This window comes from Acomys russatus, chromosome 1 (assembly GCF_903995435.1).
Source record: "Acomys russatus chromosome 1, mAcoRus1.1, whole genome shotgun sequence".
NCBI classification, from domain to species: domain Eukaryota; kingdom Metazoa; phylum Chordata; class Mammalia; order Rodentia; family Muridae; genus Acomys; species Acomys russatus.
Genome location: NC_067137.1, coordinates 84,325,765 through 84,339,785, shown reverse-complemented (window position 1 = coordinate 84,339,785; position 14,021 = coordinate 84,325,765). Strand labels below are relative to the sequence as shown.

General features: G+C 40.3%; 1 protein-coding gene across 1 annotated transcript in view; it reads right to left on the bottom strand.

Moving 5' to 3' along the window:
• Positions 1-506: 506 nt before the first annotated feature.
• Positions 507-14,021, bottom strand: part of Syt16 (synaptotagmin 16) — a 241,820-nt gene continuing 228,305 nt past the window's right edge. Inside the window, exon 8 of the mRNA XM_051147612.1 lies at positions 507-845. Coding sequence (XP_051003569.1) covers positions 532-845 — 314 coding nt within the window. The 3' untranslated portion in view covers positions 507-531. The remainder of the gene's footprint in view (positions 846-14,021) is intronic.

Here is a 14,021-nt window from a genome sequence, read left to right as displayed (position 1 = left end):
TTACACTACAAATTTACAACAACTACCTTTTAAATAAACAGGGCTCTTTTTTTTTTTTTTTAATAAAAACAGCAGGGGTGGCTGAGGATTGCGGATTGGCTGCAACATTCTGTAACCCCCAGCATCTGATTCATTTCTCTGTCTTGGAATTTTGAACACTGAGAAGAATCTGATTCATACACCTCAGTGGCGGAAAACAGCAACATTTGTAGCTCCTTTGAAATATCAGGCTATTCTCCCAGCAAAAAGAGGCATCTGGAGGAGCTGCATCCCACAGCGTGAACAAAACAATCATCCATTAGCACAAACTATGACGTCACCAGTGGTCTCAACTAGAGTACCATTTCCCGTACTGTGCACTTGGCTGTGCATGTAGCTTTCCTTTCGTTGCAGCATTTAAACCCAAACCCAAACCTTTGATACTGTCCTAAACCACAGAATGACCTAAGATTAGTAAAATTCTCGATTTGAAAGCCCCACCCCACCCCAGTGCTTTGACTTGGCATAGCACATGAATGCCCATTGGTAGACTTAAGATTCCAGCAGCGTATGCCACCTGCAGATCTGCTGGCCTCTGCTTTCCTTCATTTCCTCCCAGTGCTCCTGCTCCTCCTCCCCACTGCTGTTCTGGCCCAGAGCAATCCAGCCAATCATCTCTTTACGCTTCATAGTGCGCCTGCTGTAAACAGAAATCATTAAGGTAACGTCAGAGAGCTGGAAGAGGGCCACCTGGAAGACGAAGGTCTCTTTATAGACAGGATTGGGTTGGCCACGCCGAATGGAGGTCTTGCAGCGGGACATCTCTTGGCCCACACAGTTGAGGAGGAAGAGTTTTCCATATGTATCTACAGCAAAAACAAACAAGAGGAGGATGAGAAGACATCAGTGCCTTGCATGGCACTGGCTTTGTTGTAACATTTACATGGACTAATTTCTCCTTGCAATGGTATTCCTCAGGCCTGGTCTTTGCTGTTGGACCACCACATCTTGCATAGATAATTAAGGAAAAGAAGTATTGCCTTATGTGTCTATAGTTTCATACAACCCGCAGCCTGGTACACTTGTAAGGTACGTTAGAACCTCAATTTGTACAGAGTGTGTAGAGATGTGCACGGGCAAATACGCAATGGGAGTTGTGGGTATTCAGAGAGTCTCGATTTATGCAGCAAAGTGACTATGCATTCTTTTCTCCACTGAGGGGGTTTTCTTCCATAGACAAAGCATTGTTTTGTGTCTGGGCTCAAGGTATCTTCTATCCTTGCTCTCCACACGTTCTCAGGACCGTCTCATGCTGGAGTTCCAGCTCACGGGCTTCACCCCCATACCCAACCCAGTGCACTCTCCCAAGGGCCTGGTACCCCAGAGGCCACCCACCTTCCCCTAACTTCTGCCAACCAAGTTGAATTTGCACGAGGACACTTTATTCAGAATCCTTGCTGGCTCCACCTCCACCAGCAACTAGTTTGACCCTTCCACATCCCCGCTCCTCATCACTGCCTGGTTTCTTGTCCTACAAAGGTAAAGAGAGGGGTTGCCTTGCTTGGTACAGAACCCCCAGGCCCGGTCTAGTACCTAACTGGGCCTAGACTCTTAAGGAATACTTTATAATGAACACTCCTAACCAGATAGAAAGTTAAACCTTTTTTCTTTCAATTTTGTTTATTCAAACAAGGAACTAAAGCAAAACCTCCCATTTTAAGACCTGTTTGCTAGAATACTATGAAGTAGTGACTAATGTCCTATTTTTAGTTACAAAAAGGAAAAGAAAGCATCCACATTTTACTAACACCGTCTACTTTGGCTAAAATTCCAGAATGAAACGTTACAAATAAAATTATCCCCACAAATACATGTTATGCAAATCATTTCATTGATTTTTTTGGGGGGGGGGACTTTTAACTACACATCTTGGCTCTGACTTCGGTGCGTGCTACAATTCAAAAGGAATCAAAATGTTGGGGTGCTGCCTGAGTTGCATCCTTCTGCTCTCTGTTCACTGCAGAAAGCTTAGCATTTGCCACTCACTCCCCCAGCTCACCACCAGTCAAACTTTTCAAAAGCGTAAACCCAGCTCTCTATAATTTCCTCTCAGAGCCTCGTAAGGTAGGAAGCAAATTACAACCTACGGTTTTCTTTGTAATGTTGATCTTTTTTTTTTTTTTCTATTCTGGTTTGATGTGTTATTTTATGCACTTATCTGCTGAGAAACACAAGGTGTGAGATTGCACTTCAGGTGTGAAAACACTTCTCTGTCTCAGAAACAAGGCTCTCCACTCCTCAAACTGTTCCACGGGAAAAGCTGTCAACAGACCCACAACAGGGAAGGAGCCTGCGCTTCTGCAGCTGGGCAACAAGAAGGACCCTGCGGGAGAGTGCACTGCTGTCCTTGATCTGCCCAGGCAATTCTACCAGTTGGAGCAGTGGGAATGGAGTTAATCTTTCAAGCAAAGACTTGCTCATTTTGCAAAGAACATTCTGAGCTCCAAGTCTGTCCCACGATAGATCTCTAATTACAGGAAAGGCCACTTACCACTAATATCACCACTGACTCTGGGTCACAGGGGCATGACAGTGAAAGAAGACCATTTTATAGGCAATACAACACAAGGACACCCAGCCAAGGGAATAGACACTGCCCAGTTCAAAAAAGGGAAACTTTCATCAATATGCCCAGGCATCCCTGCCTGTGCGAAGCTGACAGACACACAACTAGAGGCTTCTGGGGTTCCACAACTCACTCCAGAGAGCACCAGTCAGACTGGATGGAGAATGAGTCCAGTTAACCAAATACCCAACTTAAATGCACCCTATTTTATGTCTTTAGAAACTGGTAACATTGGGAAAACATTTATCGTATGAAGAGTCAGAAATCTTTATTGTATTGTTGTTATCTTAGACCTATCATCAAAGACTAAATGGGTCAGAATCCCTCGACAGTTCAGTGGCTTGTCTCAGGTCATTTGTCTCATGGCATAAAGGAAAATGCCATGTGTGCCCTAATATTTTGGATGTTTAAAGAGAAGCATGCATCTAAGTTAAAACAGAAATTGTAGTTAAAAGTCTGAAAACGGTCAATAAAATGACTCTGACAATAAATTTATGTTTTATTTATAATATCTCATAACCGTAATTTATCAAGGCACAAAAGCACAGAAGGCATTTAGCCCAAAGAAATAAGTCACGGACAGAGCTTATTCAAAACACTTGCCCATTCCCAACCCAAGACTCTACCAACTACTGCAAAGTGAGCCTTCAAGGAATGCTCTATCAACTACTGCAGAGTGCGCCTCTAGGGATGGTCTACCAACTACTGCAGAGTGTGCCTCTAGGGATGGTCTACCAACTACTGCAGAGGGTGCCTGCAAGGGATTGTCTACTAACTACTGCAGAGTGTGCCTCTAGGGATGGTCTACCAACTACTGCAGAGGGTGCCTGCAAGAGACTGCCTACCAACTACTGCAAAATGAACCTTCAAGGAATGTTCTACTAACTACATCAGAGTAAACCTTCAAGGGATGCTCTACCAAGTACAACAGAATAAACTTTCAAGGGATGGTCTACCAACTACTACAGAGTGAGCAAGGATCTGTGCGATTCAAGTATTTGGGACACAGGGTAAGTGAAAGGAAGTTGGTCATTTAACTGTGTTCCTTTTTAGTATACTAATACTTACAAAGGATTTTAAGTACATGTAAGAATACGGAAACAAATATATGTTTCCATTTTGGATTTTTTTCACTTTTGCCACTGATTCTTTCTGGGGTTTGTTTACTTTTTAAGAAATAAGAAGTTGGGTAAATGACTCCCGGTTGTAATTTTAGAGCCTGAGAAGCAAAGGCAGAAGGGTGGTTAGGAGCGTGTAGCTCAGACTTACATGGTGGGTTCTAGGGTGCATAGTAAAACTGTCTCAAAACAAACCAAGTAGCTATATTGACAATTCTTGAAAAGCTCTCTTTGTCATGTTCAACTTCTAAAATCACAGTTCCTTACTTCCATGTATGTTTATAGATCTTTACCACATGTAAACAACAGAAATAAAAAACGTATTTAATAGTCTTTTTATACATTAACATGCACATTTTTGCGAGTCATATTTGCTCTTTTTGGTAGCCGTACAGCCATTTAACGATGAGAACATATTAATATTTTACTATACAGCAGAAATACATTGTCAACCAAAAGTGCACAAACAACTCTAAATGAAAACCTGTATAATACAATCATGACAGTGTCAGTGAAGGGCACTAGTATAGCCAAGCGTTCTCCTAAGCTCACATTTCCGTACACTACACTTTGAATGTGTGTTATGATAAAACATACTTTTGAGATCTGGCTCCTCTACGTGGGGGACACACATATCACTAGCATATAACTTAGCCAAGGACAAGCAGCACACAGCTAAATATAGTTTTTTTTTACTCAACATTAAACTTTAAAATATTATCCCTACATGTGTGAGACAGACACACAGATACAATTATTTTCCATATGCACTGCTCTGATGTATTAAGGAATCCCAGATGGTTTACCCATCTTCTTAAATAAAGGACAGTTGCTTGTAGCAGCCAAGAAACACAAAGGCTTCAGCAAATGTTTTTCTCAATTTGGATTGTGCTGATAGTCAACAGCCTCTCCCAGAAATGGGAGTGGATGTCTGTGTTCTTTGAAATTCTAGACACGAAATCTTTGCTACTTGTGTTTACTGACAATATTCCCCGCCCCCTCCCCCCACCCCCATCACTGGCTTCTCTTCCTGTCGTGTTTACAGGGCCTTTCGTGGTATTTTAAATTTTATTAGAATGTTTATAAATGTCTTTCCTTTCAGGAAATGCCTTGTTATTTACTTATTTATTTATTTATTTATTTATTCTTACAACTAGAACACTCTATGCAAACTCCATGGTCTCTTGCACTTTTCTCTATGAATCCTAATTTTTCTCCTTTGATGTTTAATCTGTCTAAAATTAATATTTTGGTGTGAGACAAGGAGCTATTTTTTCTATATGAGAAACAGTATTAAGTAAATTATTCAGTAAATAACACACGATGGTGTCTATTAGGTTTTCAGGGTTCAGCAGCATAGCATTTATTATCATCTTAAAATCTGTTTGGGATACTCTCTATATCATGTTTAAAGTCTGTCTTTGTACTTTATATAAGATAATTCCTATGTCATCTTTGAAATGTGATTTTTTTTTTGTTACTTTAAGTTTTAGCTCATTTTAATTGGCACATACACATGATTTTTAGAATCATCTTGTCAAGTTTTTTTTTTTTTAACACGGTTAAAGGCCGATGAGATGGCTCAGTGGATGCAGGTATTTGTTACCAAGCCTGACAATACAATTTCAACACCCCCAAGCCCACAGTAGAAATGAGAACAAATTCCCCCAAATTGTCCTCTACACATTCTCTCTCTCTCTCTCTCTCTCTCTCTCTCTCTCTCTCTCTCTCTCTCTCTCTCTCTCTCTCTCTCTCACACACACACACACACACACACACACACACACACACTTAAAATATAATTTTTAAACTGTTGGAATTTGGACTGGAATTGTGCTAGAAACGTAGACTAGTACAGAAAACATGTTGTTTAGGTCTTATAGAATACCTTCATCAGTGAACATGGCTTACCTATAAACTTATCAATTCAGTTTCCTTCTGTTGTTTTGTTTCCAAAATGTTTTATTGTTCCTTTTATAATTTTCTCACTTGCCCATGATTAAAGTTATTCTCTGATTTCTTAGATGATGCAGTGCCATTATAATGCTAATACTCTTAAACTCCATTCGTTAATTTTTACTGGTGTATTTTATACAACTGATTTGGTACAAGCATTACTTTAACTTTGTACAAATCTGTAGATATCTTGTGTTTTGGTGCAAGCAATCAGATTTTCTGTGTATGATGTTAGTTTTGTTTCTTCTTTTCAAGTTTTACCTATTTTATTGTATGTCATTTGCTGTTAAGCTGTCTGGAATGTTACTGTCAAGATAAGAAAATCTCCTCTGGGTTACATATTAGTAGATGCACATCTTTCTAAGATCTCTCCTGTACCAAAAGGATATAAAGTTGTCAAACGATGTCCCCAAATTTCTTGCCAGTTAAATCTCAGACTCCAATAATGAATGCTACCCACAAGAGACAGTAAAGTAGAAAGAAGACAGAAACTGTAAGCATTATTAGCTGACACAGCAAGTGTCTTCTTCAATGTGTTCTGAACTGCAAAACAGTCCACTGTGTGCTCACAGAACAGTCCCATGAAATCTGTGTTTTAGATCCCTAAACACAGTTTTCCTTATGATTAGCCACCAGCCTTCCAGTGCCTGATCATAATGAAAAATATCCTCTGGCACGATGTACCTAGGTCACTCTCTGCTTTCTAGACCAAGATCTGACTGATGTAGTAACTGGTCATCTCAGTGAGGATGCTGCCTTCGTAAAGAGGAAGCAGGAGAATTGGCTTAGAGATCAGGGCCAAATCATGAAGAAGGTGGGGGGGAATCAGAGGGCAGAAAAAAATGGAGCATGGCAATACAGCTCCCAAGAGGGTGAAGCTGCATCTGCTGTACCTGAGAGGAGGAGACACGTGCACAAAGAACATATTGCTCTAGGAAAGAGATCCTGAAAACTCTAGAATTTAGAAGAATGTATTTTGGTGTGGCTGGCTTAGTTTAGGGGAGAGCTTGGGAAAGAATGGTATCATGTAAAACTGACTGACACATTAGGGGAAATAAAAAAACATTAAAAAAATCAGACCTTTTTGTATTTGAAAATCTGGTTTCTTTGCATCTCCAAACAGTAAGAGGTGAGCTTTTAAAGGTTTTGTAAAGCAAAGGCCTCTTAAAGGTTGACAGGTGAGTACCAACTCATGGTGAATATCTAAGTAAGGCTGTGGCCTTCCAGTCAGTTCGAATTGGCTGGCCCATGTGACTGAGTCTGAGCAATGCCTTATGAGCCACACTGTCATCTTCAGCCACATCTACAGTCAACCATGCCAATTCGAGTACAACCTCTTGCACGGTCTTCATCCTTCCCTCGCCCCCAAAGAAATAATATACATTTTCACTTCATAAAATAAAAATGAAAAATCTACGGTCCTTAGTCAGAACTTAAAGGAAAATCATGTGACCTTCTTTAGACTGTGGAGGAAAGATGCTTAGCATGTTAGGTGCTGAGACAGCAGGGTCTATCTGTGACGGCATCATAGCCTAATCTATGTTAACACATACTACACATCTGCTGAGTTATTTTATTCATTCATTAATTGTGCATTTCATCAAAAGCTTATGCTAGAATCTGTTGATACAATCATATTTCCCCCCAAAGAACTGTCAAAATCTATTGGCATCTGAGGTACTCGGTCATGACTTCTAATGAACCTGGTTAGCACATCAGTTACAGCAGCCGGTTTTCCTAATAGTGAAACATCCTTGCACTGTAAAGCTGAGGCAAACTTTGTCAGCAAATACAAACTTTCCTCACCCTCTGTACTATGAAGCCAGAAGAAAAGAGCGTGAGGAAGGAGGATAAGGATAGATAATAAACAGGCCCATGGTCATATAACCTAATATCTTTTCTGTGGTAATTTTATTCTTTTGCATTTGCTGCAATTATTGGTGTTTAATTTATGCTTACCATTTTGGCTTGTGCTATTTATTTTGTATTTCCTAGTCCTGTAAAATGTTTTATCTATTTTATATCAGATGAATTGAATTCTATTTATTATCATAATTCTCTACACGGGTTGAAAGACTAAAACTTTACCACGCACCATGATTTGTTATCTAAAATTTATTTTTATGCTTTCCCATTTTCCTGAATTTCAAATTTTAATAAGCTTTTAGAGATTACTTTTAGGTTTATAAACAAAGTGTGTTCTAAGGCTGAGGAAAACTCCATACAGTCCCTGATTCCACAGACTTTGACCTCCTAATGCCTTCCTTCTCATTATTCTCCTTTGGAACATGACATCAGTTTAAGCAATCAACTCTTGTGTGGCCTATTAATCTCGTTTCTTAATACCCTCTGATAGATTTGTATCATATTTTCTCAGTATTTAGAAATTTTAAAAAGCTATTTGTTAATTGTTGACCTTAAGGCCTGGGCTGTTGGTATTCTGTTCAGGAAGTTGTCTCCCGTGCCAATGTGTTCCAGGCTCTTGCCCACTTTTTCCTCTAACTGATTTAGTGTCTCTGGTTTTATGTTGAGATCTTCAATCCACTTGGACTTGAGTTTTGTGCATGGTGACAAATATGGGTCTAATTGCATTTTTCTACATGTAGACATCCAGTTAGACCAGTACCATTTGTTGAAGATGCTATCCTTTATCCATTGAATAGATTCAGCTTCTTTGTCAAAAATCAGGTGACCAAATGTGTGTGGATTCATCTCTGGGTCTTCGATTCAGTTCCATTGATCCACCAGCCTATTGCTGTGCTGTTTACTGTTACTCTATAGTACAGCTTGAGATCAGTATGGAGATTCCTCCAGAGGATCTTTTATTGTATAGGATTGTTTTTGCTATTCTGGGATTTTTGTTTCTCCATATGAAGTTGAGAATTGATCTTTCAATGTCTTCAAAATATTTTGTAGGTATTTTGATAAGGATTGCATTGAATCTGTAAATTGCTTTTGGTAAGATGGGCATTTTTACTATGTTAATTCTCCCAGTCCACGAACAAGGGAGATCCCTCCATCTTCAGTGTCCTTCAGTAGAAGAATAGATAAAGAAACTATGGTACATTTACACTATGGAATACTACTCAGCTATTAAAAACAAGGAATTCCCGAAATTTGTGGACAAATGGATTGAACTAGAAATGGTCATAATGAGTGAGTTCACCCAGAAGCAGAAAGAGTCAAATGGTATATACTTACTTATATCTGGACACTAGCCCAAGGGGCATGTCCCATGAAAGTCTTCACTTACCAGGAAAGTGGGACAGAGGAGAAGACATCCTATTGGGACTTTAGGTGAGAGAAACATGGGAGAGTGGGGAAACAGAAGAATCCAGAGGGTCCTAGAAACCTACAAGAAGAACATTATGAAGGGAGGACCTGGGCCCAGGGGTCCTGCTCAAACTATGGCACCAGCCAAGTACAGTACAGGCAGTAACATTTGAACCCCAACCCAGATCTAGCCAATGGACAGGACATTCTCCACAGTTGAGGGGAGAGTGGGGTCTGACTTTCACATGAACTCTGGTGCCCCATATTTGACCACGTCCCCTGGATGGGGAGGCCTGGTGGCACTCAGAGGAAGGATAGCAGGCTACCAAGAAGAGACTTGATACCCTATGAGCATATACAGGGGGAGGAAGTCTCCCTCAGTCACAGACATTGGGGAGGGGAGTAGGGGAAAAGCAGGAGGGAGGGAGGAATGGGAGGATACAAGGGATGGGATAACAATTGAGATGTAATATGAATAAATTAATGAAATATTTTTAAAAAATACTTAACTAAAAAAAAGAAAATTTAAAAAGCAATTCTGAGGAAAAAAAAGATTTATTCCCAGCATGCCTGATATTGCTATGTTTTAAGAATCATGCAGGAACAACAGTGCGGCATGCAGATGCATGGGGTGGAATAGAGGATCCCAATTTAAGACCATGCAGCTACAACCACATGACATATTGTAGAAGATACAGGCTTTTCTAATGAATGGCACTGGAGAAACCAGAGATCTCCATCTGCAGAAGAATAAAGCTAGATCCCCAGCTCTTGCTTTGCACAAAAATCAGTTTTGAAATGGACCAAAGGCCTTAAGGTAACCCTTGGAACTCTGAAAGTGCTAGGGGAAACATGGCGAGATACAGGCACAGAAAAGACGTTCAGCCAAGAGCTGACAGGTGAGATTACATAACATCACACAGAGTCTGTGCAGCAAAGGAAACAGTGAGATGAAGGAGGCAGCCTTCAGAATGGAAGAATATTATTACTAGTGACACATCTGTCAGAGGAGCAGCGAAAATGTACAAAGAACGCAAAGAAACAGTGAGAAACCAAACAACCCAGCCAATAAATGAGCGAATGAAATGAGTAGGCACTTCTCAAAAGATGCAGTACAAATGGCTAACAAGCACATTAAAAATTTAAAATGTTCAGCATCGTTAGCCATGAGGAAAATGCAAATGAAAACTACATTGAGGTTCCACGTCACCTCATTTAGAATGGCTGTCATCAAGAAAACAAATAGATGGTGGAGAAACTGGGGGTAAAGGAGAGCCTCTGCATACTGCTGCTGGGGGTGTCAACTGGAATGCCCATTATGGGAATCAGCATATTTTTTAAAGATACTAAATATAGTCCTTCCATATAACCCAGCCAGGTAACTGAAGGGGTTGGTCTCAGTAAACCACAGAAACACTTGCATGTTTACTGCAAAACTGTTCATAAGAACCAAGCTAAGAAAAAAAAGTAATGGATTTTAGACAGCCAGAAAGGATGAAATTACACATGCATCCCCTAGTAATGGGAGTAGGGGTTGTCTCTGATTTTATTGCCTGCCTTTGGGTCCCTTTCCCCTAGCTGGGCTGCCTTGTCTGGCCTTGGTGGGAGAAGATATGCTTAGTCCTGTTGCAACTTGAGGTGCCAGGGTGGGTTGGTACCCCTTAGAGGACTCCCCTTCTCTGAGAAGAAGAAAAGGGGGGTGTGGAGGGGGTGTGAGTGTGGGACTGGGAGGAGAGGAGGCAAGGGGCTCAGATCAGACGGTAACATTTTTTAAGTAAGTAAGTAAACAAACAAATAAATAAATAATAAAATTATGCTGCTTACAGAAAAATGGATGCAACCAGAAATCATCAGATTGAGCAAAACAAGCCAGACTCGGAAAGACAAATGTCTTTTTCTTTTTTTTTTTCATTTTTGGATCTTAGATTTTTCTATAAATATAGGAAAACATATGTGTTGTGAAAAGTAGAAGCAAAAAGATCTAGTAAGTGGGAATGGGAGAAGTCTATGGGCTCAGCATGTTCACGTCCATGACTTACATGAAACTGTCTTAATGAAGCCTGTTAGTATTCTTAATGACTATACAATTAAAATATAACCTACCATCTTAGCCACTGCTCTCTGGGGCTGAATAGAAAGCATCATAAGCCATCATCACCACCTTCCAGAGCTCTTCACCTCTCGAAGCCTGAATTTCTGAGCACATGTCACACTAACTCACGCCAGCCTCTCCTCCAAACCTGGCAAATACAACTGGTCTCTACAACTCCCACTACCCTGAGTATCTCATGTCAACACAATCGGACAGTCAGCTTTGTATAGTTCAAGTAGCATAATGTCCTAAGCTTTAAGTACAGTGCAGCCATGCTAGTATCTCCTTCCTTGTAGAAGGCTGAACATGTTCTACTTTATGTATTGTCATGTCCCACTTATCTTTTAATCTGCCACTGGACACTTCTTTGCTTCTGTATTTAACTATTGTGAATAACGTTGGTGTGAACATGGTGCCACAAGTATCTCAAGATTCTGCTTTCAGCTCTTTTGCGTCGGTTCAAAAGAGGAATGGCTCAATCAGACAATAATTCAATATATTTTTTAAAATATTTTTTTATTTACTACTTATACAGTATTCTACCTGCAGGTCAGAAGAGGGTATAGGTGGCTATAAGCCACCATGGGGTTGCTGGGAATTGAACTCAGGATACTTAGAAGACCAACCAGTGTTCTTAACCTCTGAGCCATCTCTCCAGCCCCCAATTCAATATATTTTTAAGAGTCATCCTACTGTTTTCCACACCAGCTAATCCACCCGCAAAGCAGAAGGGCTCAACTTTTTCACAGCGTATCTCTTGGACTTGGGAGTTCTTGCTTACAGCTCTCGTAATATCACACTCTAGTCTATAGCTTTCTGGTGACTGAAGATGCTGGGCATATTGCCATACCTGTGATGGCTATAGGTGTATCTTCTTAGGAGAGATGGCTACTCAAGTCCTGTACCCATTCCAAAAAATACAATTTTTTGCTACTGAGGTTTAGGCACTATCTATATATTAATATTTTTTCAAATACATGATTATTATTTCCCATATTTTTGGTCACTTCATTATCCTACTGTTGCTTAATTTTTGTGCGTATATGGGTGAATGTGTGTATATGTATGTGTACCACAGTACACATATGGAGGTCAGAGGACAATGTTCAGTGTTAGTCCCTACCTTCTGCCTTGGGTGTCACCAGGCCAGCTGACCCATGAGCTGCTGGGGTTCCTCCTGTCTCCATGTCTACCTCATCACAGGAGACTGAGATTCCATACCTATGCTTCCACATCTCAATTTGCATCGGCTCTGGGGGTCCATGCTCAGGTCCTCACTTTGCACAGCAAGAATGTATCCACTGAGACATCTTGCCAGGCCCTGCTGTTGCTTTTTTATTCTCATTTTGTTTGTGTTTATTTTGCTGCCTCCGCATTTAGTGCCAAATATAAGAAACCATTGCCAAATCCAATAATGTGATGATTTTGTTGTTTCCTTCAAAGAATTTTGCATTAAAGGCCTTATGCTGAGGGCTTTAATCCTTTCCTAGTTGGCTTTTGTTTACGACGTCAGGTATAGGTTCATGCATCTAGCTTTCCCAGTCATTCATATATGTATATACACATATATACATACATGCACACATATATGTGTGTGTGTGTGTGTGTGTGTGTGTGTGTGTGTGTGTGTATACTGCTAACGGTCTTTAACATCCTTATCAAAAAAACTTGATCATATGTGATCATCTCTAAGCAAATGAAGATCTTAGAATTCTTTGCTTTCTACTTGTAGGTTTCTAGGACCCTCTGGATCCTTCTACTTTGCTATTCTCCCATGCTTCTCTCATCTAGAGTCCCAATAGGATGTCCTCCCCTCTGTCCCAGTTTCCTGGTAAGTGAATGCTTTCGTGGGACATGCCCCTTGGGCTAGTATGCAGATATAAGTGAGTATATACCATTTGAGTCTTTCTGCTTCTGGGTTAACTCACTCATTATGATCATTTCTAGCTCAATCCATTTGTCCACAAATTTTGGGAATTCCTTGTTTTTAATAGCTGAGTAGTATTCCATAGTGTATATGTACCACAGTTTCTTTATCCATTCTTCTACTGAGGGACACTTAGGCTGTTTCCATGTTCTGGCTATTATGAATAAGGCTGCTATGAACATCGTTGAGCAAATTTTCTTGTTGTGTGTTGGAGCATCTTCTGGGTATATTCCAAGGAGTGGAATAGCTGGGTCTTGAGGAAACCCTATTCCCATTTTTTCTGAGATAGCACCAGATAGATTTCCAAAGTGGCCGTACTAGTTTGCATTCCCACCAGCAATGAAGGAGTGTTCCTCTCTCTCTCCACATCCTCACCAGCATGTGGTGTCGCTTAAATTTTTGATCTTAGCCATTCTGATGGGTGTAAGATGGAATCTCAGAGTTGTTTTGATTTGCATTTCCCTGATGACTAAGGAGGTTGAACATTATGATAGGCAGATTTGGGCCCAGGGGTCCCACTCAAACTAAGGTACCAGCCAAGGACAATACAGGCCGTAAACTTTAAACCTCTACCTAGATCTAGCCAATGGACAGAACATTCTCCACAGTTGAGTGGAGAGTGGGGTATGACTTTCACATGAACTCTGGTGCTTCATATTTGACCATGTCCCCTGGATGGGGAGACCTGGTGGCACTCAGAAGAAGGATAACATGTTACCAAGAAGAGACTTGATACGCTATGAGCATATACAGGGGGAAGAAATCCCCCTCAGGAACAGTCATAGGGGAGGGGAATAAGGGGAAAATGGGAGGGAGGAAAGAATGGGAGGATACAAGGGATGGGATAACCATTGAGATGTAACAAGAATAAATTTAACAAAAAAAAAAAAAAAAGAAAAAATGGAAAAAAAAAACCTTTCCTATAGTCAAAAAAAAAAAAAAAAAAAAAAAAAGAAAAGAAAAGAAAAAAAAAAAAGAAAAAACAAAGAAAGAAAGAAAAAAAAAGAATTCTTCCAGGGGTCCCGCTCAAACTAAGGCACCAGCCAAGGA